The sequence below is a fragment of the Toxotes jaculatrix genome, chromosome 9 (assembly GCF_017976425.1).
Source record: "Toxotes jaculatrix isolate fToxJac2 chromosome 9, fToxJac2.pri, whole genome shotgun sequence".
NCBI lineage: Eukaryota > Metazoa > Chordata > Actinopteri > Toxotidae > Toxotes > Toxotes jaculatrix.
Genome location: NC_054402.1, coordinates 8,718,160 through 8,741,422, shown reverse-complemented (window position 1 = coordinate 8,741,422; position 23,263 = coordinate 8,718,160). Strand labels below are relative to the sequence as shown.

The following is a 23,263-nucleotide window of genomic DNA, read 5'->3' as shown; positions in this document are numbered from 1 at the left end:
TTTTGGTATTTTGATAAGACAATTATAGAACAGTAATACTCTAAAAACAACAAATTAATTCATTGTTCTAGCATGGCTGTTAAATCTTTCCAATTATACTGCGTTTCATTTCTTTAAGTGCACACGTGATCAAAAAATGTAAAATGTTAAACTACTGTGTTTACAAAAGCACATGCATCACTGTAAATAGTTCAAATTACTTCCAGTTAAGTGATTACAGCTGGATAAGGTCTTGATCAGCTCAATATATTTCAAACATTGCTTCAAAACATCTGGACAATTTTCTTACTATTTTACACTTACACTGATTTTTCAAAAAAGTAGGTCCAGTATAATTTAATGCACACCTTCCACAGATATGCAAAAGAATCAAATTTACCAATTTCTGCATGCTGCCAGAACAAAACTGATTAAAAAGTTCCCTAAATAAATCACCATACTTTTTGAAGTTTTGGATTTAGTAGTATTTGTCTGAGTCATTAACAAAAAATCTAAATTTGGGGGAAAAAATCCTGGACTTTATAAATAATGTTTACTTAGAGGATGTCTAGTGCATACTCGTAAGCTCCTTTGTGTATGTCTCTCTTCACTTTGTATAACTGGAAGAGGTTCTGAGCTGTGTTTGCAAGCGGACCGTGTTTACTGTAAACTATGGTGACTGGTGTCATCTTGCAACAGGACACACAATTTGTGGGTGCATGAGATCACAAAAACCCAGTTTAAAACAGGTTTGAATCTATCTGCTCATTTTAAAAACACCAGTTCATAACAAAAAAAAAACTGAATAATACAACATTGGAAACCATGATATAAACTGAATAATATTGGCATAATGGGAGATAAGATTCTTACACTGCACATTGAGCACCACGCTGTCTGTAATCTTTTCATTTCGGTATGTCACGATGCATGTCAGCTTCTGTTTGTGGGTCTCGCGGCTCGGTACCACCACGTAGTTGCTCCGTACCGTCACTGTCCCATTTTGGTTGCGAGTCTCCTGGAAAGTGGCTTCGCCCTTCAACCTGGTGTCCCATTTGATCACACTTGGGGGCTTACCATTGGCTGATACACAAGTGGCAACGGTCATCTTGCGTTTTTGAGCCCTGGCCACAATAGTGGGCGTTGTCAAGGTCATACGTGTCATAGGCCAAGCTGTAGAAGAGAAAGGTTAAAGCAATCAAATTACTGAAATGAAACGAATACTCCTTGAATTTTATTCTTTCAGTTTCCATCTTACTTCAGTTTCTAATTTTGTCTACCTACAATCCTTAGATTTGATGAAAACCACTATTTGACGTAAATTAAAACTAAAGGGCTGAGATGAAAACAGTCTTGTAACTGAAATCAGGCGAAGCTTTGCTTCCTTCCTTCTTCAAAGCCAAATTCAGTTGTCAAAGCTCTCACAGATGTAGGACGCACTTGCCTACCCAAATGCACAGTCATCCAATTTGAATCCTTTGTGAGTTGCCAATTAGCAGTCTACTCTTAGTACATCAAAAAGGAGGCTTGAGCTTGAGCGAATGCACAACTGAAAGAGACAGGCCATGAAGAGGCCTCTTTGAACGTTGCCGGTTGGTTATCTGCGAACAGGTTCCTGACGTTCACTGAGCTGCAGAAGCCTAAAAAGACCTGAGAGGCTCAGTGACACAAAATGGGGACTCAGAGCTGACAAGAAGCTCTGGCAACAGGGACTACTTAAGCCAAGTGCTTTTTCTTTACTGGGACTTAATGGAAAACACACCAACACTTAATTTCTAATTAGATCTCTAATCAGAGTCCGTGCACAACCTTTTCAAATTGTCTCTTTTCAAGATAAACTACATCTCAGGCCTGGCTTTTTTTCCACAAGATGAGATTATTAAAGCCAAATTACACACTCTGAAGTGGCCTTATTGATTTCCATGTCACCTGCCATTTTTATTGACTGCTCTCTACGGCAGTTTCCTATTTTATAAAAGCCGTATGGGCCAGACCGGGATTGGTGTTAAACGACACGTCACCCCAATCATGACATCATGAATCTGTCAAAATGATTTTTATTTTAACACTGAGCATGGATACGCTACAGCAAAGTCTGCGACAATGAGAGCCTTGTAGACTCAACCATAACGTGACGGTTGGTGGGGCTGTTCACCAATCAGTTTTAGCTATAAATAACACACTCGTACCAAGAGCTTTAGAAAACAGAGAAAGACCTTCTGGTTTTGGGTGTCTTAAAGGAATTCAACCTACTTTACAAAAAAGCCTGTGGCAATGTAACTTTGAAGAGCAGAGTTGTTGTGTTTTCTTTTAGCCTTTCACTAAAAAGGAAGAGGTCAGTTTGTCTGTGTTATCTGATTCAAAAATATGTTATTTTTCTGCCTAAAGTCAAATAGAAACCAAACTTCTAACGTCTAACATCCTTCTGAGTACTCGTCAGGCCAGTAGTAACATGTTTGAGGGAAATGGCTCCTTAACTGATTTTAAGATGTGTTAAGATGTAGAACCTGATATGTTATCTTGGCTCAAAACACAATTACACATTCTTGACTCATTGCAAAAAAATTACACAGTCTGATCTGTATAACCAATCCTTGTCCTGCAACATGTGGAAACTCAACTTCTGTCATCAGATTATGATAGTGAATGTAGATGCATTCTCTGATTTCACACACTCATCTTTCTTTCCGTGTCTCCAGTGAAAACCATGTATCTACAAATTCTGTGGTTTTGAATTTTTCAGGATTTAAGTTGTCCTTTATGGATTGAGAAAATTCTCCTACTTCTTGAACTAAATACACAACATAAAATTCCACTGAATTATGGGGAAAATGCATTGTCACAATAGCTCATGAAAATCTGACATTTTGGAAATACATGGTTTTCAAAGGAAAATGACATGGTGACATGGGGCGTTCAACTACTGCCTCCATAGAGACACGTCAAGCCTAGATAAAGAAGAAAACAACAAAAAAAGAACTAAAATTAAATTGCTAAGATCCAGATCTCTACAAAAATACAAGATGTTGCCTGTTTTATCTTCAAATTTACCATATTGTGGATTCAATCAGAATTAAACTCACCATTAATCAGCAGAATTGCAACATTTCACTACTAGGTTCTTACCAAACACAGTGAGGTTGACCATGTTCTCCCGGTTGCCCGCAGGAAACGTGGTATACTCGCAGATGTAGGCAGCTTCATCGGACAGCTGCAGGTTGGAGAACACGATGGTGGTGTCCTCCAGTGAGGGCGTACGATGACGAACCGCCGCCTGCTTGAAACTGACCCGCTCCTTAAAGGGTGGCAGGACGGACACGCCGAGGGCCGGGTTGGCTATGGCCACGTTCTGTTTCGTGCCGTTGAGGAACTTCTGCCAGGTGACTTGAGAGATCTTGACTGGCGGGTTACTGTTGATGAAAATGCAGCGCAGTTCCACTTGTGTACCCACAAAGCCAGACTTACTGGAGTCCATCTGTACCATCTGTCCATTGCCAGCTAGAAGTAACAGACACAGAGAAAAAAAAACATTTAATTACAATTAACAAGTGTCCAAGGCCAAGAAAGGCACTCCATTCAATAGCAAGTACATGCACTGAAAGTCAAAGAGTCAATTCAGCCTCTTAGGTAGTACATGCACGCACGACACTCACAATCAAACTCATGGATTCAGTCACACACTCCCCTTATGCTACTGAAGCACCGTCTGCTCGCTATACATCAGCGGTACATGGTGGTGGTTGTGTGTAAAAGCTGGGGGAGTTGTTATTAACATAATGGGCACATCTATACAACCCTGTCTTTGTCCACGAGGGTACTGTTTCTGATGAGATGGGAGGGCCGAGCGAGAACCAATGCATCACTAATGAATGAGTACAAGGGCAGTGAGTTGGAGCCAAGTCATCGTCTGCTGCGCTCTCCTCCACCTACCCAGCAACATACTGGCTAGCCCGTTGTAATTTTAATGACTTTTTACTCACGAATACTTCAATGACTGCCTGGAGCTCCTATTTAAAAGAAAACAATGTGGTGTCTTGAGTAAGCACTCAAAACAATGTGAACACACACATTAGCTATTAAGAAAAACAGCAATTATGCCCATCTCCCTATTATCTAAGCCTGTGAGGAGTTTAATAGCATAAAAAGGTCCAAAGAGAGGCCGTCTTTAAACCCACCTGTGGTTTACTCTTTCATGCTTACGTTGACCTCAAGCTAAACTGAAGTGTCAAGTTAACATCCTTGAATTATATACTCATTACAGACTACCTACTTTTATCTATAATTGAAACAATTATCTGACAACAATTTTGATAATGAAGAATTGATTAATCATAAAAAAAGGAATAAAAAACACTGATCAGTATTAAAATAACTGCTGCAGCTCTTCTTCTCTGCACAGTACTTCCTGCTCCTGTCCTTCTTTGTTCTTAAGTGCAGAAATACAACTACAAGTTTCATTTACACCTGATCTAGGGTCTTAAATGACTGCAGTCAGAACAGATGTGTCATTGAACTGCAGCTGGGCTCCTGCACCCTGTTGTCTTTGACACATCTTTGTTTTCTCAGGCTCTGATTTATGCTCCTTTCCAGGTGAAGTCTGATGATGTCCCATTTCCTGGTCCGACAACCCCTGGCTGGGCTTGTATTTACAACCAGCCATAGCTATAATTATCTCCTATGGATAGGCGAGGACCCACAGGAAGAAAGACTGAAATTCTTCCGTTAATCACGCCGGACTCATAAAGTCACCAGTGAATCAAGTCATAAACAGAGAGAAAATATGTTGTGGCCTCAAGTGGAGGACTGGGGCCTGCACACATGCACCACAAACAGAGCAGCTCTTTAGCACTGAGTAACTGCATCACAATGATGAATAATCCCTGCGTTCAGAGATAAAGTTTCCACAGGGGGCTTTAAAATGTGTAAGAATACATGAGAGAGATCCATTTATGTATACACCCACAGAAGACAATATCTGATGTAGTCTATCTTCAACTATACAGGAATCTGAAACAGAAAGGAGGGGGAGTTCTGTGCATGCAGGCTGTCAAACTGTCTAAGCAGCAGCAGGAACTGTTATGAAGACTTTTTTTTTTTATTTTATAAAAACTAGAGGTAGTCAGCCTAAGGACGCCGGGGCACAATACATGCACGAAGAGAGGAAATAGTTGGCGCAGACTCTGGCTAGAAGACCATTAAGATGAACAATGTATTTCTTTCCATCTTTCACAGAGGGGCGCACAACTCTCAGGTTGAATGGCTTACGGTGGAAAGCAGCGCATTACGAGAGAAAAGCAATTTCTATCCATTGTTATATGCTTTCACTCAAGTACAGCCTTCGCTGCCTACATCAAATCATATGAAAAAACAAAGTGACAACCTTTTTCGGTTACTGAGTGCACATCATCTTTCATTTCCTTCTGACCACATCAGCAAGACCCTCTCTATAGAGATTTAAACTTGTAGGATTTGAAGATGACAGATTGATTTACTAATACAGTTTGACAGGGAGGACTGGCAACCTTGTCATCTGTACCCTGAGAAACACCTGTGTCCTTGTGCACCCCAGGGCAATGCTTTACTCCATTTTATCACAGCTTAGATTACCAGTTGTGGCAGCTATAGTATGATATTTTTTGAAATAGAAAACACAATTTACTGTGTGACAACACTAGTTAAAGTTTAATCTTAAGTTGAAGCGATGTGGGGGACTGCATGTGCGGGGGGGGGGGGCTGTAAAAACTCATAAATATGTACCTGGCCAGACCTCACCCACTCGAATGCTAAAACAATAGTGGCAGGGGCTGGCTTTCTGAAAAGCAGCAGCTCTTCCCTCACTCTGCCCTTCCTCCCCCTTGAGTCTGATGTTCCCCACTCAGATTGAAGCAAATAAACAGCAGCTCACGCAAATGGAAACCAGAGGAATAGGCATAATTACGCAACCACAGAGTCCAAATCCCCTCCGTGAAGTACCAGGGGCACCCACAGGGACCCCTTTCACTCAAGGACTTGAGGAGTCCTTGGCTGAGCACACAGTAAAGCTTTAATTACAGACTACACCAGAGAGCAGCAAAGCCATAGAAGAACAGAGCCACATACATGCAAGAGGCATTAAGAAGGTACATTTTGTGAGGCTTATGAGAGCCAGTTGTACAAAAACAGAGGAAGAAGAAAAGATAGGCAAAGAAGTGCAGATGCAGAACTGGCGAGAGGGAGAGGAAGACAAAGGGGAAGGCGGAGCTTTAGGGAGATTTGTAGGTGTGCTGCAGGTTTGAGGCTGGCCAGCGTTGTCGCTTGTGCTGCTGCTGCTTTGTTCTCATACTGACAAGAGGGTGACTGGGGGGACAGTCATGCTCTAATACACCCGAGGCTAAACACTGCCTTGAGAGTTGCCAATGGAGATGGGAGCCCTATTTCTGGAAGGAAGAGCAATACGACAAACAAACAAAGCAGAAAGTATGCCCAAGCTGGCAGAGTATAAAAAAAGAAGAGTGGTTTGATCCACACCAGGTGAACTGACTTGGATCATTGTGGACATAAGGGGCACTATTAAAACAGCTGCTGTACCGTCTGGCCCTGCACTGATAGCAAGAGACTCCCAAGGCCTCAGCAAAGAGCTGTTCACAGAACTGTAATCAGATCTGTCCTGTCAGGCAGCAAGGAAAAGCATGTGCTTTGTGTTGTTTGCATATGGCACACTGGACAATACACAAGGCATGCTGCACCAAATAACAACCTTCAGTCAAATGGATTTCCTATGGTGTGTAGACAATACCCAGAAAAATACAGAACTGCGGGGCAATCTTCTTCACAAAGAATTCTGATCTCAAAAGCTGACGTGCGAATGTGTTTAAATCAATCAGATATTTTATTACACAGGTGGGAAAACAAACACGATTATAAAAAAAACAAGCTTGATTCCTCTCTATAACAAGTCAGAAATGAATGAGAAACATGACATCAGCGTTTAGTGCTTTTTTTTCTGCTGCAGGGGAAAAAAAATTCAAATTAAAGTTTCAGCACCAAATATACTACATTTATCCATCTGTTAGTTCCCAGATATTTTTCTGTACCATGTTAACCTAGAACTTGCTCTACATATGAAACAATAACAACACCATAAAACCCTGAATTGAAAACCAGGGCACCATCCCCTAAAGCCTAGGAAACTTCTTTTCCATCAAACAAGTGCTATTTGGCAGCTCATCTTGTAATGGATATGTAACACTATTGTCTTTTTTTCAGCTGAACTGGCCAACAACCAACAATATTTCAAAAGACAATTATTGGCTCATTTACCATTACTTGGGCAATGCTCATCCAAGAAATCTCCATTTGTGCCTGAGTCAAATAAAGTTCAGCATAATTCACCTCTTGCTGCAGCAATGCGAGGAAGGCAAAGATTAAATAGGACTGAATGCATATTTTAGAAGAGGCACTCATTAATGTCTTCTATTTAAAGCTGCACCAGGCAACTTGACACACTGTCAGTCCCAAATGGCAGTTCGACATCGCTGTTTGAAGTCTAAGACTTCAAAACCCAGAAAGTGTGTAATATGATGTCATTAAACTGCACTTCTCCTGGACCTAAATGTCCTCTTCTCAGTGGCTTTTCGGGGAGGAGATGCAGAAGAGCTCCCATTTTTATCGGACCGGGCGCTCACTTTCAATTTCCTGTGGAGAAGGAATGTTTTCTGATTCTGTCCAATTGTCCAAACACTAAAATTTAATTTAGGCAAATAGGCAAAATCTGACATCTCAATTTGTAGACATGCAACAGTCTTGTGGCATCCACTTTGTGATTCAGGCAGCTGCAAACGGCACATTTTGGTATAAACAAACACAGCTTTAAAGCTTATCACATGAAGACACTTCACCTCCTACTGCTTCATACTGGTTTTCCATTGTTATTTAAGTGGGATGCTGATAGATAAAACATGGCTTGAAGTACTCGGGATAATGACTGTTTAATGTAGTCCCAGTTCCCACGGCAATGGCACAGGCCTCTGAGCTCCCTTATTCATGACCACACATGGGGTGTTTAGGGGGAGTCCAAATCCTCTGTCTCACTCACACACACAAAACCCTCCCATTAGTTGCTTGTTTATTCCTCTGGTGGACCATTTTTATTCTTTTATTTGTCTTTGTGAGTCAGTATTTTAGGGCTCAACCAGTGGCATTTTGCTCACAGTATGTTATCAAAAGACAGAAGTGCTTTTCAAAATGCTTTATAGAATAAATTATGGCACTACACTCAGGGATAACTGGAAGCTATTTCACTCTGCTACAGGCTTTAATACATCCAGATAGGGCACTTCATTTAGCAGGAGCAGCCATATTCCTTGTTTAATGTTGCTATTGGTTCACCATGGCCATTCAGATTTTTGAGATGGAGCTATATGTCAGAGAATTTGTTTTAATCTACACTCAGACACTATTTGATGGCGCTTCAGCCGGGTCTCTTGGGTAAACAGTGGTGTACCTGCCAAAGTAGAGCTCTTTGCCCTCTGTCTCCCCAAGCAAACATTCAACTGCAGAGGGAAGCGAAACCTCACTGGAACAGACGGTTAGCAGACCTGTTCCTAATTTTCCACTCTCTGGTTCAAATTTGAAATGCTCTTTTGTACAACACACTCGTTCATTGAGGACAATGTAACATCTGCTGCGCTGTAAATGTTAATGATTATCGGGAATATTTATTATGTTAGGCAACTTCCCAATCTGGAACTGCTCCACAGAAGGCGCTGTGCATTTCATTTTAACTATTCCCAATGGCTGTTTGTTTGGGGGAGAGAGAAATGTAATGACCAAGCGCCACAGCACAGTAATCGTGTGTTTTCCACCGGGGTTCTAAAATTACAACTTTCAGGTTGGCAGTGCGTAGCATCGTCCAGTCAACCGTACACAGCGATTCTCACCTAATGTAGCTGCATCCATCGTTTCTGAGGCAACTCGAGGTTCAGAGCACAAGCCCACACACACATGCCCCTCGAGCAGCTTTAAGGCATTTCAAATGTCAAGGGGATGCATCAGTTTGCCTGCAAGAGAGCTTCTCATCTTAGTTCAGCGGGATAATGATTCATCTTTGAACAAAACACTGGAAAACACTGCTACTTCATTTTGTTATCAGACGATTTTAAAGAACCAAACACAGATGACACAGTGAAGTATATTGTGCCCTTTGTGGAGGCTTCCTACTATCCTCTCTGAGTTTAATATATGCAGAGGGTAACAGTGCCTGTGGATTTCCTGTAATTAATGCTTTTTATTCTGTTCTAATAGGAAATATGCTAGGAGTAATCTGGGATTTTAGTTGTCTTTGACCACGGCAATGACAAATAAAACTGGGCCAAAAATAAGGCTTTTGCCCTAGAGAGACAGACAGAGAGAGAGAGAGAGAGAGAGAGAGAGAGAGAGAGAGAGAGAGAGAGAGAGAGAGAGAGAGAGAGAGCGTGTATAGCACGTATCGAGTGTAAACACAGTATCAGAGAGCTCTGACCCTCCTCCCTCCCCCTGCAGCTTAACTAAACAAGGCCACCATGGTTTCGGTTCTGCAACACAAAATAAACAGCACTGACGTTACCTGACCAAATGGCGAGATGACATCACCCACTGATACCAGATAGCGGGCAACTGTCAGTAAACAAAAGGCCGGGTGCAAGTGAAAGGGAGACTGAGTCCCCCTACCTGGTAAATGAATGACTGTGAGCAATACAGTTGTGCTTGTTTGACTGAAACTAAAGGCAAAAAAAACCAAAAAACACAGGGAACAGATCCAGGTATTGCAAGCGTCTGAAAGTGTGGTATCCGAAATATGTTGTGGTGTGAGAGCAATAACAGCTAGATAATAATACATTTTATCAGACAGATCTCAAGCCAAGGCACTGGGGAGCACTTACACAGACCAGACAATTAGTCAACAAAGCATCTCATCCACAGAATGGGCTCAGCGCACACAATGATGTGTGCTGGTTATTTTTCAATAATGCAAGAGTTTCCCTGGGCTTTCAAAGGAGGGAGGCCGTTGGATGTCTTAATAGGAAAGAGATGATCAATAAATAAAAAGCGGGTCACAGGTGTGCAGAAAAGTGATGCATTATGGTCTCAGACAGGCGCAGCCCTGGCGGGCGCAGGTATGATCTCACGGCTCACAGGAGTTAAGGGGTGGGGTGGGGTTACATAAATGTGATGCAGAGGATTTTGGGGAGTTACAGGGGAGGGTAAGTAGTGAGAGTGACACGCAGTGGGTCAGACGTGGTGAGCAGATTACGGCACTCAGGATATTAAAGTGGAGGAGAGACGATGCTGCAGGCAACACACCTCCCATGGAAATCTAAGTATTAGTACAGGGCGACACAGAGGCTATGTCCACATTTCTTTTGACACAATCAACATAAATGTACAATAAAACAACTGCTGCAGGAGTGTGCTTCTCCTCGTGCCTTAGGTTAGGGCACAGTCCTTTTGGCAAAGGTTCTGACAGAAATTTTTCTTCATGGTATAACACAAGGGAAATTAATTCAGATCTACATTTGACATATAAAAGGAGGGCAATACATGCATATGAAGTGTAGATATACAGGCAAACCCAGGTCTTCAGTACTGGTTGATGGCTTCTCAATTCACTCGCATAAATATTTTGCTGAAATGGTCAAATGATGCAAAAAAAGCCATTAACAACATTTGCTGGTCCACTTTTCTATGTTTCATATCACTGTTAGTTGGATAAAACAAGTAGATGTGGGCCCTAGGAACTTGTAATGGACATTATTCAGTATTTGCTGACATTTTATAGAAAAAAAAAATCTGAAAAATGACGACAGAATAATGGTAATAAAAATTAATGCTTGCAACAGCAGCTCATTTTTCTTGCCTGAGTCAGTATTAATGCTCTGTTTTTCAAAGTGTGAACCACAAACATCATCACTGAATATGCATTGGACAATGGAGCACGCAGGATTATCTGTAAGAATGGTCTTGGAGTGGGACGTATAGGATGGGGGTGGCTCAGCCTGAGCCAGCACCACAGAAATACCATATACCTCTGCTAAACACTCAGCAAATACAGCATGAAACGCATATAAAGTCCTGCCAAAAAGTGCTGAGGAAGATTCTGGCCCTGGACAACCATGCATGACAAATCCCTCTCTCACACCATCTGTTCCATTGTCCACAAGTAAAGATAAGTCTTGCATAGAGTATAAACACTGAATACTTCCATGTGATTATGCCAAGCACTTGTGTTAGATACATTATAAAACATTAAGATTTCAAAACTGAAACAACTATCCAGCCGAAACTGGATGATCTATTATTGGCAGTAAATAAGGAAGGAAATGGGCATGTGATATGGAGCCTTTCTGCATTCTCAGTGAAAACAACATCATACGGATGTAAATCCATACACCCCAAGCAAGGTGACCTTTAGAAATACTCAGCGAGAGCAAAGAATACTGTTTTTGGCATCTGACCTGTGTTGACCTTTATTGGTGAAGTTTTTTCTGCCTTTTTTGACAAAGGCCAGCTGATATCTTACAGGCTTGCAGGCGAGAAGAAGCCTTTCGGGGGTAAATGGGTCCAGTATAAGCGTGGAGAGATGCACTGTTGCATGACCAGTGGCTTATTAAACCAAGAAAAGAGAACGTACAATCAATATTTGATTAGAGTCACTTGTGATTTTTTTCAGACATTTCCACTTTGCCTTATTGGAGCAGCCTCCATAGATTTCTTGAAAGAAATTAATGTTGTGCATATCATGCATTTTTAAAGATGTGTGGAAAAAATAGAAGAACTGGCTGTCATCAAAGTGCATCTCTAATTGTGGTTGGGACATAAACAGGACAGCGGGGGCAATGTGCACACAGCTCTGGTTGTTGGTGCGTTGCACCGAGCTATTTTTCTCCAGTGTTTCTGGCACAGGCCATTTATACAGCAGAACCATTAACATATAGGAGAGGGAATTCACACTCCAGCTGGAGTGGGCAGTGGGCTGAAGCCCCAGTCTGCTATCAATTAACAAGCACACTTAGTATGTGTCTGAGTCATGATCACCATGGGACTCTGACAAATGCTGTGCATTTGCTCAAAACAAGTATCGTCACAATAGCAAATCCTTAGCTGATTACCATCCCCCGTATCGCTGCTGATGGTCTAAACCAACAACATTGCATGAAAACTGAAAGCAATAAAATCTACTCAAGGGTAGCATCAACCTAATGCTGTAACGAACCAGTCATCTCTGTGCACGTGTACAAGGAATTAAGTACAAATAAACACGATTATGAATTTTGCCCTGCAGTCACATCATTTAGGCATGGATTAGTATCCTGTTTTCACCACTTGGAGGAATGAATGTGCACAGTTACTTAAGCTGATAAAGTTAGATATGCTACGCTTACTTTATCCCTGAACATGTTTTCTTATCTTGTTATTTAAATAATTTTTCACATTGGTAATGCATGTTTTTAATAGGCACAATTGCTGCAGAGACATTCACTGCTTGCTGGTGGAGGGTTTCAGGCTTTTTGTTCAGGATCGTTTGGCCTGAAAAGAGTGATTCAGAAATCACAGAACTTAATTTAGAAGTATCAACAGCAAGTATGATATGTAAACAAAAAGACAAGATTGATGCTAACGTTTGCCAGAGATGGCTACATGGCAACACAGAGCGTTTCTGCATAAATGTTGGATTCTGGCCTTTGCCAAATTCCTCTTTTTCATGTGTGTTTTGATCATAAACCTCTATGAAATCCAGTGGTTCTCGGCAGAACTCCGAGACCAGGGCTGAACCATTTCCTAAACCACGACCACAGCCTATCTTTCCAAGGCGAGTAAGACTCCATGTTCCACATACATATAACCGTTGGAATGCTCACCACATCTCAGGACCATGTTCATATTCTGCTGCATGTGCTTTCCAGCTGTGTTGGAGTATTGTCTTTCCCACCAGCCCCCGAGCTCCATCATATACAGTACTTTCTCACAGCTCAGTTTGTTTCCATACATCATCTTTCAGTATATCCAGCCTATGAGGTATATTATGAAATGTTCCATTTCTCTTTGCTGACTGTTGTATGCCTTTGTGGCAGTAAAAACAGAATAAACATTATTGGTAATTATTTTTTAGACTTCAAGAGAAGCAGTTTTCTGGACAGTTATTTTTCAGGCATCTGTATCTTTCATTTTTCATATTGTGACATTATTTGACAGAGAGCTTTAAAAGAACATGAATAACAGCACTTAAATGTCTGCACAGTTTGCACTGGTCTTTCAAGAGAAAAGCAACTGGCATGGAGACATAAGTAGGGAGCCACAAAGCCACAGAAAGGGGAAAGGAACAGCCTGAAAGCTGAGTCGGGTGGTATGAGTTACTCCAGTCTCCACTGGTCGTTAGACGTCTAACAATGTGTATTGACACAGAGACCCAGGACACAAAAACCATTTGGTGCATTCTCACAGATGTATACGGGAAGAAAAACAGGACAGGCACAAATGTGACTGGAAAGAGAAAGAATGGGAGTTGTAATCAATCAAAGGAATCAAAAATCACGAAACAACTCTCTGGGTTTCTCTCAGTTTCATCTGAAAACACCACAGTGGGTGGGCTGTGGGCTTGGGGGCATAAGAAACGTAGGGAAATGAACATATAGCACTGTAGCTGCTCCTGCTGAAAATTGAGGAGTGGGCTTCAACACGTTTAGCCCCAGAGAGTGCTGAATAAAACTGCACCCAGATTATAAGCAGTGGGATCAACAATCGCTTGCTACGAATCTCAACATTTAAGTTTAAAACTTAATACTAAGTAGCATCCAGATAAAATGAACAATGGTGTAGAGAGCTGCTAGTGACTGGAGATAATTGTGTGGTTCAATGCAATTTCAGTGTGGCCAAATTGTGACTGTGTGACTGCTGTGTGACTGCTCTGCTGACAGCTTGTGCTATTAACTGCAATCAAACCGGCACCGTAATTACCCTCCATGTTAAAAAATATTCTGTAGTTAAATTTCACTGCATGCCAATTCACAGTCGAAATGCAGAAGAATGCACAGTGAAAGAAGCCTGTAAGAATGGAACAGGTTCAGGCTCACAGGCCTTTGATAAAACAAAGAAAAAAAGTATAGCTGACAAATCTTGATGGTGTAATACTGTTGATCAGAAACAGGGAAAGTGAAGCAGGCAGTCGCAGGGAGATTCAACAACTCAATTAGGCCATATCGAAATCCCTGTCACTCACTCAGGAGAGTAACTAACGGAGAAATATCCTGTTTTTTGGCAAGAAAAAAAAAGAAGTCTGATTAGCATGCCATGCTAAGCTTGTAAAGGTGAGGGCACAGTCCCCCATGATGCCAGGGTCTCCCTCAGCGATGGTATGGAGGTCAACTCAAAGCTTTTCCTAGACGCAAACAAACATTGTCCAGAATCCCAGGTGAAATCACTCACGTGAACACCTACACTTTGACATTAATAGCCTTTGAAATCTGCTGACAGGGTTTAGACTACTACTGTAGCTGGCACAAAGACACTGGGGCCTGTCCAGTGGGAGCCCATATGAAATAGCTGTACACTGCATGTACAGGCTCTTTCCTCAGGGCTGCAGGAGTATTATTTGGAGCTCTTACCCTCACGTTGCCCTCCTTCACTGTGTCTATACTGTGGGCTTCTCATTGTTTGACAGGATTGACAAGCTCCCTGGCAGAGCTGATTAAAAGCTTTAAGGTCAGAGAAGTGGGACAGATATCGAGCGAACACCTGTCTCCTCACTGTGAGCCAGTCCCCTACTGGGTGTGTCCTCCACTGGCGCAGGATCAATGGCTCCATTAGGACCCAACATGGACTCTTTTTTTTTTCCTGACAGTGCTACTTTGGCTTGCAAAGAACCTTTCACCTGCCTCTTCCTCTTTTTACTTCCCTCTGCTTTTCTTGCAGTCATATTGAACAGGGGATGGGTTGTTCTCAGCAAGAGAACATCATGCTTTTCTGCAACCAAGAGCTTAGCCTAGCCTTTGCTTTAGCTAAAAAATGTTCAGAATGAAATGTAGAGTGACAAGTACACACTGCAATGTATTTATTTTTTTCCAGCTTCACACTTAATTTCATCATGATTTCCACATCCTGGTAAAAATAACTTTGAAAGCCCGGCTGCCCACTGAAGATTTGCCAAAGGATTATAGATCATTAAAGAGATGTTTGAAGTTCACTTGAAGACTCTCCAAATAAGTTACGCGAATCACAGAGTTTATGGAGTCTCTGCCACATATTTTCTCTCTCGCTGAAACCGGTTTTCTTTTAAAAGGGGGCTCTCACAAATTGCAACAGCTGGCCATGTTCTCTGGAGTCATAAACCAGAAATGGACATTTCAATTTACTTCAGCTGTGTTTGGATGATAGTGAATTAAGATACCTGCTACCGTGGATACCTTACTGATTTCATCCCCTCTGCTAGGCTTTCCACTCTTAGCCTCACAGAAGAAAAAATGTTCTTCTATTGACATTGTATCTCACAATAATCTATAAAATGAAACCTAATACCGTAGCTTTAGCTATGGGATAAGACTTCAAGGGATGGGTGACTTTCACCAAAAGATATCTCGAACCGTGTCCCACACACCACTCATCACTACTTTCATCTCCAGAGTACTCCCATTTTCACAGGTTTCTGAATCCCTCCCCCACACAGTCACCTAGCTGGTCTTTCCTGATAGGATTCAGTGGCTGAGCACAGAGGTGCATTGTGCTGCAGTTTTTATCACATTAATATGGTTTGTAATCTTGTTTCTGTTTGCTGTGAGAAAATAAAGTAGCTGACTAAACTGACTTAATAGACATGACAAAAAGATTTGACATTGTGAAACAGGCAATAACAAAGTGTCAAACGTGCTCATTTTCACACTTTTCATCTGTCCCACTGAAGGGAATCATTACTCTTACAATCTCTGTCACAATTTCATTGTGACTGAAAAAGGCTGATAAGAAAATGTTAATTCACTCAATCAAAACATATAAAAGCTTCACCGTTTGACTACAAATATAGACAAAAAGAAACCTTTTTGCTGTTTGGTTTTTTTTTATGAACAGGTTAATGACTTGTTACATCAAACAATCTATGACAACATGCTACTAATTTGGAGAGCCACACAAGCGCCTCATCACTTTGTGTTTCCACATTTAGATATTTGATGAAGATGTAGCGCAACAGTAAGGTGAAAGAAGTGAGTTCACACTTCTCCAGTAGTGTTTTCAAATAGGTGTGAAACTGGGTTTGCAGGAGGAAAGGGTGAAGGTGTTGGTGAAGTGCTAGGTCACATCTCCATTTGCAGCTGCTCTTTGGCCCCTTCTCGTGCATGTACTTTTTATTTTTATTTTTAGGTGCTGTTTTTCCGTTGAGGTCAGATGGGTAGAGGGGAAATTGACTTTAAAGTCTCATTCATGTGTTCTAGATACTTAATGACTTAAATGATAATTTTGTCGACTTTAGGCTTCTTTTACGTTTCTCAAAGTAATGTATATATTAGTACTGAAACATCATGCTGACAGTAGATTCAAACATTTTAAATGACATCAAGCCCTTTTATCAAACACATTATTTATTTATTTTTTTGTTCTGCAATTTTTACATTTTGCAAAATGCATAAAGACAAAAAAACGCGAAGTTTCAACAAACACAGCTGTAAAACCATTTTCTGTGTACTTAAGGCATTTGACTAATAAAACCATAGAGTGATACATCTTATCTCTACTATTACTTGTAGTGTTCAATTTAATAAATGTCTGCCAGCGAAAATCAGAACAATTAGATTTAGACAGTCTCTCGTTAGTTAAGGTTCACACTTTTGACCTGCAGCTTGGGTATTTTTATAGACATCTAGGGAACCCTTACTGCCGCTAGGATTATAAATACCAGTGTTTTCAACCATAGTGCATTACATAGTGCACAGATCTGCTGCCTAGAAATGATAGTAGCTTGGGTGAAAATTTCTCATCTTCTCTGTGCCCTTCACAGATTGCAAGTGTACCCTGTGCTCCCACACTCACTCACTTGCAATCCCAGCCTTGCAGAGCTGGTAGAAAATGTTTGAGCAGTAATGAGCCGAGTGCTGGTGTCTTGAAAACTGACAAAACTGCGTTTGTGCATTCAAATTTGGAGAGGCTTACACTGCCACACACACACACACACACACACACACACTGTTGCGAATGGAAGCTGGAATAAAGCGCGACATATGTGCTAATGCAGGTCAGAATAAAATAAAGGGCAGTGAGCTGTGACAGGTGTATTCCTTGTGGGAATAATCTTGTGTTTAATCTTGTTTAAAGTTATTTATAATTTCATACTGTATTGTGTATTATTCTGTCATGCATACCAGTGTGGTAATTACAGCTAGAGTTAATTTCAGAATGATGGATATGTTTAGGATAAGAAAAGCAGCACAAATAATCACATTAATCATTTTATCTTTGGACAGACTTGAGCTACTTGTGACTGGTATGCAGCTACATACAACAGCTATATGGCTACAAAGATACAATAAATATAAATACAATAATATTGCTCACTGAGGCATAAAAAAGGGAGGCTAACAGCTACCATCTTATCATCATTTTATCTGACAAAACTGCACATACTTATTGTAACCTCTTCAACATCATTATCATGAGTATATATTTAAAAAGTAATGCTTTATTACATATTACAAATACAGCCTGCCTGAGCGGTGGGCTGAACGAGTTCAACGGAGACCTGGGCTCTTAAAGCTGATTTTATCTGTTCCTGCTTGGCTGCAATGTGTGCTCACATGCTGTACAGTGACACAGTCAACCCTTCATACGTAATAGATGTGTTGGTGTCCACGGAGCTACAGATGCTTGAGACTGAGCGTCAGTGCAGGACAGAGACAATAAGCGACATTTTCTGACAATGTTTTATCAGGCTTGAACGCTTCATACTAATCAGCAGCCTCTCCAGTGGTGCTGTTTTGCATTTATCATGCAAATGTGGCGACTGATGATGACGGCATTTTGCATCAGTGAAATATGAAACCGAATGATTGCTGGGAAAAAAATGTTCCGATTGGTTTAAATTGTCTCTCACTTATTAATATGGCGTTGGCTGAAGAGTAAACAGTAGCTGTGAAAACCGAGCATTTGAACTCATGTCAAGCTTGCTTTTCTGAAAAGTGGCAGAAATAAAGAGAAAAAAAAATCATCCTAAAAATACATCTACAAATCACGACTTCACACTTGAGCCACCGTGAGTGCAGCTTATTATTATGTCAGCTTATTGTTCCTAATGAAACTGGATTAACCAACAAACTAGCATTAATAGCAGATGCATTTAAATTTAAATGCATATTTTTTTCTATTCCTACAATGATCAAAGACATTAGTTTCCTGGGAGGTGCGAACATCGATGGTGTGCAGCAATTAACAGTGCATTGTATTCCTATTCCCTAAACAGTTAGTTATTTAGCAATTATCATGCTCACCATAATTTTGCTATAGTTTTGAAATGTAATTTACTTTATGAATATAAATGTCTCATCCCGTTTGAATCCTGTTGTTGTGGGGAGACAAAAAAAGAAAAAAAAAACATAAAAAAAACTGTTAAATATTTATATGCCCATTTTCTAGCTATGAGCAGATCTCGCTCGGCTGCACTAAAATGAAATTTGTTGTGACCTAGTTAGAAGAATGCCGCATGACAAGGCCGTGCCCGCCCTCTATCCGTGAGACTAGCCAAGCAGAAATGGTCATATCGAGCATGATATTTTGCACAGGGATCCTTATCGACAGTTTGTTAGCAGGACGCGGGGCAGCCAGGTCTGTGTCCTACTCCTTGGCTGATTAGGTGGGTGAAGGACAGACCCTGGCTGCTTGGCTTCGTTGCAAGAGGGTGAGGCGGCCACGCTTTGTTAATGTGCTGCCACTCCCCTGCAGCGTGAGCAGGCCTGGACAGGCTGAGGTGACGCTCCCCTCTTTCCCACAGCTCAGCCAGCTTGACTTTGCTTGGCTGATGAACTGTGACGGGACACAACTCCAAGGTTGTTTGTGCTGCCTTTTTTTTTCTTTTCACCAGGCAAGCCAGTCAAAGCAAGAGTGTGAAACATTGTTGAACTCTGCTGATGGCGCTCAACCTTCATATCAGCTGGCTCTTCTGCACACTCCAGTGAACACCTGAAGGATCCCCACTGTCAGACTGTAAGAGTTGCAGGCCGTACAGCCAGCTGCTTATGTTTCAACACAGCAAGAAGAGCATCAACAACATTACAAACCTGCCCAGACATGATTTACCTTGCACAACTCAAAATGAGTCACTCCTCTGATCGAAGACAACGGAACACTTCAACTCCGAGGAAGTTGCTTCACAGGTGAATCAGAACAAAGTGTGTGCAGAGAGATTGCTTTTCTTTTTAAATTTTTATTCAGATCACTTATATAGGCCATTTCTACACAGCTAGAAAGCCTATCACTACCATTTGTAGGTCTTAAAGCACACTGTAGAGCTTTCCACTGGTGGTTTTGTGATAATTCTCCCCTCACAACCCAGAGGTGTTATAAAGGGCCCTGTGTGCAGGGAGGTTGTTATTTCATGCTGCTCTTTCAACTCCCTGCAAGTCGGAAACATACAGTACCCCATGTCACTGTACTTCAAGATCTCCTTCACGTTTGCTGAAATAGAATCCAGCAGCACCATAAATGCTCACCCTGCTGGGGTCATAGAGCGGCTGCTACAAAAGCAATCAGTGGGGCCATTGTACATTTTTGCAGGGAGCTTGATAAAATCCCGTACTGGGAGAGGCTGCCAAAACCTCTGCATGCTTGTTATACAAAGAACCCTCTTAAAATGGTATGATGAATTCCCACAAGATGAATTCTTGTTCATGTTAAGGCACAGAGAACATATTTCTGTCTATGTTCAACATTTTTTTTTGAGGGCTGCCTCTTGAAAAGCAAAATGCAAACTACTGTTGTTCTTGCAAACATAACATGCCCAGTAGCTACATCCAAGACCTTGTTCACACCCATTGTTTCATTACTACTATCTAACACAACAGGTAAACAGCACAAACTGGGAGTGCCTCAAAAAAACATTCTTGTTTAACAAATTCAAGTTCTGCATACAACTGCAGTTAATTAACAAGAGATAGACATTCGTGTTGGAAGTGTGACAAAAAGACAAACTACTATTATCACTTCTTCACTTCAAAACAAAGAAAATTACAAATTTCTCTGTGATTGTAGGTTGTTAAAATCAAACTAGGAAGACAGACAGTAAGAAAATTGCCAAGCAATTAAGTTCTTATCCACAATTTTACTGTATAATCTTCCTTCTGGCTTAGTACTTCATCCCTCAGAGTTACCGTTAACCCCTCTCCAAATACTCCATGACAGGTCTGTACTGGCCTTCTCCAACCACCTAACAAGTGTCGGATTTCCTTAAAGTTTTCTAAAGTTTTTTTTTTGTTGCTGTTGTTTTGTTTTGTTTATTTGTTAAGAGCAAATTTAGCAGCCTCAGCGTGTGTGGCTGTCAGGGGATTACTAGTCTGGTTCTACACTGTTTGTTGGTTTGACTACATAAACCAATTACAGAATGAGGCACCGTAAGAGAATTAAAAGTTTGATTAGCCGTAGGGTGGATGGCAGTATAATTGGATTGGATAACTGTTGGGCGGTTGCTATCCGTGAACAAAAAAGTATCAATGCATTTCTTCCAAATGTCTGATAATGGTAAAGAGGTTTTATATTAAAGAAATAACGTGTGAAATGCTGAAATAAATACATTTCTATTTTGTGACAGGACCGCTAAGACAAATAATTCAATACACACTAAGCCTGTGTAATAAAACCGCTTTTGAGCTTGTTTAAAGAGAGGATATACAGCATTTGAAAGATGAAATGTCACATTTTATATCCTCTAAATGAACAGTTGAGTATTAATTTACACTTTATTTTAAAAAAGGGGCCGGTATGAAAAGTGGCTAAAGTTAGCTAATGTTAGCAAACCCTATTGCTGTGCAACTGATGTTATCAAGTCAGTTAACTGACCTTTAGACTCGTCTCTTCTTGTGCTACTGTTACACTCCATTTTAACTTTTAGCATTATCCTGTAAATGTCAGTTATGGCTACAGTTGCCATCATTCAGCAAAAGTCACCTGGTCTAACTTTAAAACTGAGTGGCGAGCAGCACATTCCTGTAAAAATATCCTCAGGTACACAGGAGTTGATATATTTTACACAACCTGTACAATCATTCTGGAATTTAAAAAACATGTCTGTGGCTGAAATGCTTTGCAAAGGGCAAGAGAAAGCATTAGCTGTCATTGAGTTGCATTTGAAATTTAAAAATATCACACTTTCCATGCAGCTTTGCCTTGTAAATCTCAGCCTCTGTGAGCTGCGAACTGCGTGTCCTCTTTTTTGCATTGTGTTGATGTGACAAGCCAATCACAGCCCAGATTGTGACCGTGTGACATTTTAAAATATCAGGTGAAAGTAAGAGAAGTTTGAAAGCTTAGACTTGCAGTGTGCAGTGTGCTAATAAATGTCTGTCCCTTAGTGCCGGGAATCCTGAGCTAGTGAGTCAAGTCTGAAGAGTTTTTGAGTATGTGAACCCGAGCAGTATAACAAGTCAAGTGTGAGACCTGCAGTGCAGCAATGAGCACAGTTTAGCTCTATGGATGTCACAATAAGTAATAACAATTCTAAAACTGTGCCACGTATTATTCTAAAGCTGCAGTGCTTGGCATTCACTCCACTTCTGAGGCAACAATTTGACACAGACTGAGCCGACATTTCTATTTTGGCCGTGCTGTTGGTTAAAGTCATCAGACAAGTTGCTGTCGAGTACTTGCTTGACACTTTAACTCTCGCCCATATTTCCTCCTTATCATGGCCGAATGCTGTGAACTGAAAACTGATTACTATTTCTATTCTTTCTTGGAGAATTGTTGCGATTCATCTTTCAGATGAAGAGATGCCCTTGAACCGGTCGCTATCTATGACACCGCATTAATTCAAACGTTTCAAGAACAGAGACTTTTCAGATTACAGAAATACTCTCAGTGCTGTTGTAGATTAACTGCACTGAATTCAGAAACTGGTTGAATATTTTACATGCAGTTCTTGATTCAAAGAAAGATCCATTTAGATTCACATACCTACAGACAGGATTAAAGTTGGGAAAAATAAGACAGCTCTGTTTTCATTGACCCGAAATGGCCTGCTTCTAGACCTTGAGTCACTAATGAATAACAACAACGGCAAAGATACATTTAAATTTCATCTCGTCTGAATATTCAATAAGTTCTACATGGTGAGAGCATGAATAAAAGAGTGCTGCAATACTGCGTGGTAAGGTGAATGTGTGTCCTCTCCTTGAGAAAACACTGTCCTTGACTGACCTTGCTGAGGCGATCACCCTGAGATTTGGCTCTGACATGTTTACACTGACTATATGGCCTGCGCTGTATGGTTCACAGTCATGTAGCAGATCCTCTGAGGGGCCACTGACAGGAAAACCAGTGAACAGAGAAATGGAAAAACACATCTCCAGCAGTGAAAATCCTCCTGTTTTCTTTCCAGTAACTGACTCAGAAGAAGATCTTCCTGAACATTGTCACATCCAAAGGTACCTGTATCCTACAACTATTATACAATATAGGGATGGCACAATGAAATGGAAAAAGGCATGAGGGTTTTGTAGGAAATGCAAGGAGAGACACGAAAATAGACAAAAGGTGGGATGAGAAACGGAAAGACAGGGATGAGCACTTTAATTCCTCAAGAGATTCATTTTATCAGACATTGCTTCTATTTGCTGTGTCTCCTTTGTCTCGTTTTACATGTTTAACAGGATTCAGCACTCTACCATGTGAATGTGCAACGCCCACACTGTAAACAATAAAGTTCCTGATGAAGGAACAGGTGTTCGGCAAAGAGAAAGTGTGAGGGGTTACTGCTGGAACTTTTACCAAGCCACTTCAAAGAGCATGCCAGAGAAATTAGTTGTGCTTAATATATTTATGAAAGCATCTCCTTTCTTTCACTGTATTTTGATTTCAGCTTTACAAATCAATGGTTCATGGTCCAAAAAAAAAAAAAGTCTATTAAAGTGGCCAAAGCAGCTAACTAAGTGTATGTTAGGACAGTGCTGCAGCTGTCCCCAGGCAGTTTCTTAAAAGCACCCTAAAACCATGTTCCAGTGCTTCTACAATTCCTGACACCTTTAAGGTCATTCAGGGGTGAATTTTTCATGAAGAGGAGATATAAGCTCCTCACTGGCTCCTC

General features: G+C 40.9%; 1 protein-coding gene across 2 annotated transcripts in view; it reads right to left on the bottom strand.

Annotated features, from left to right (window-relative positions):
- The window catches only part of nectin1b (nectin cell adhesion molecule 1b), a 135,799-nt gene that overhangs the window by 84,757 nt on the left and 27,779 nt on the right, over window positions 1-23,263 (bottom strand). For both annotated transcript variants that reach the window (XM_041045993.1, XM_041045994.1), the window contains exons 2-3: window positions 3,106-3,477; window positions 853-1,152 (exon numbers count right to left, since the gene is read on the bottom strand). In XM_041045993.1, coding sequence (XP_040901927.1) covers window positions 853-1,152; window positions 3,106-3,477 — 672 coding nt within the window. The remainder of the gene's footprint in view (window positions 1-852; window positions 1,153-3,105; window positions 3,478-23,263) is intronic.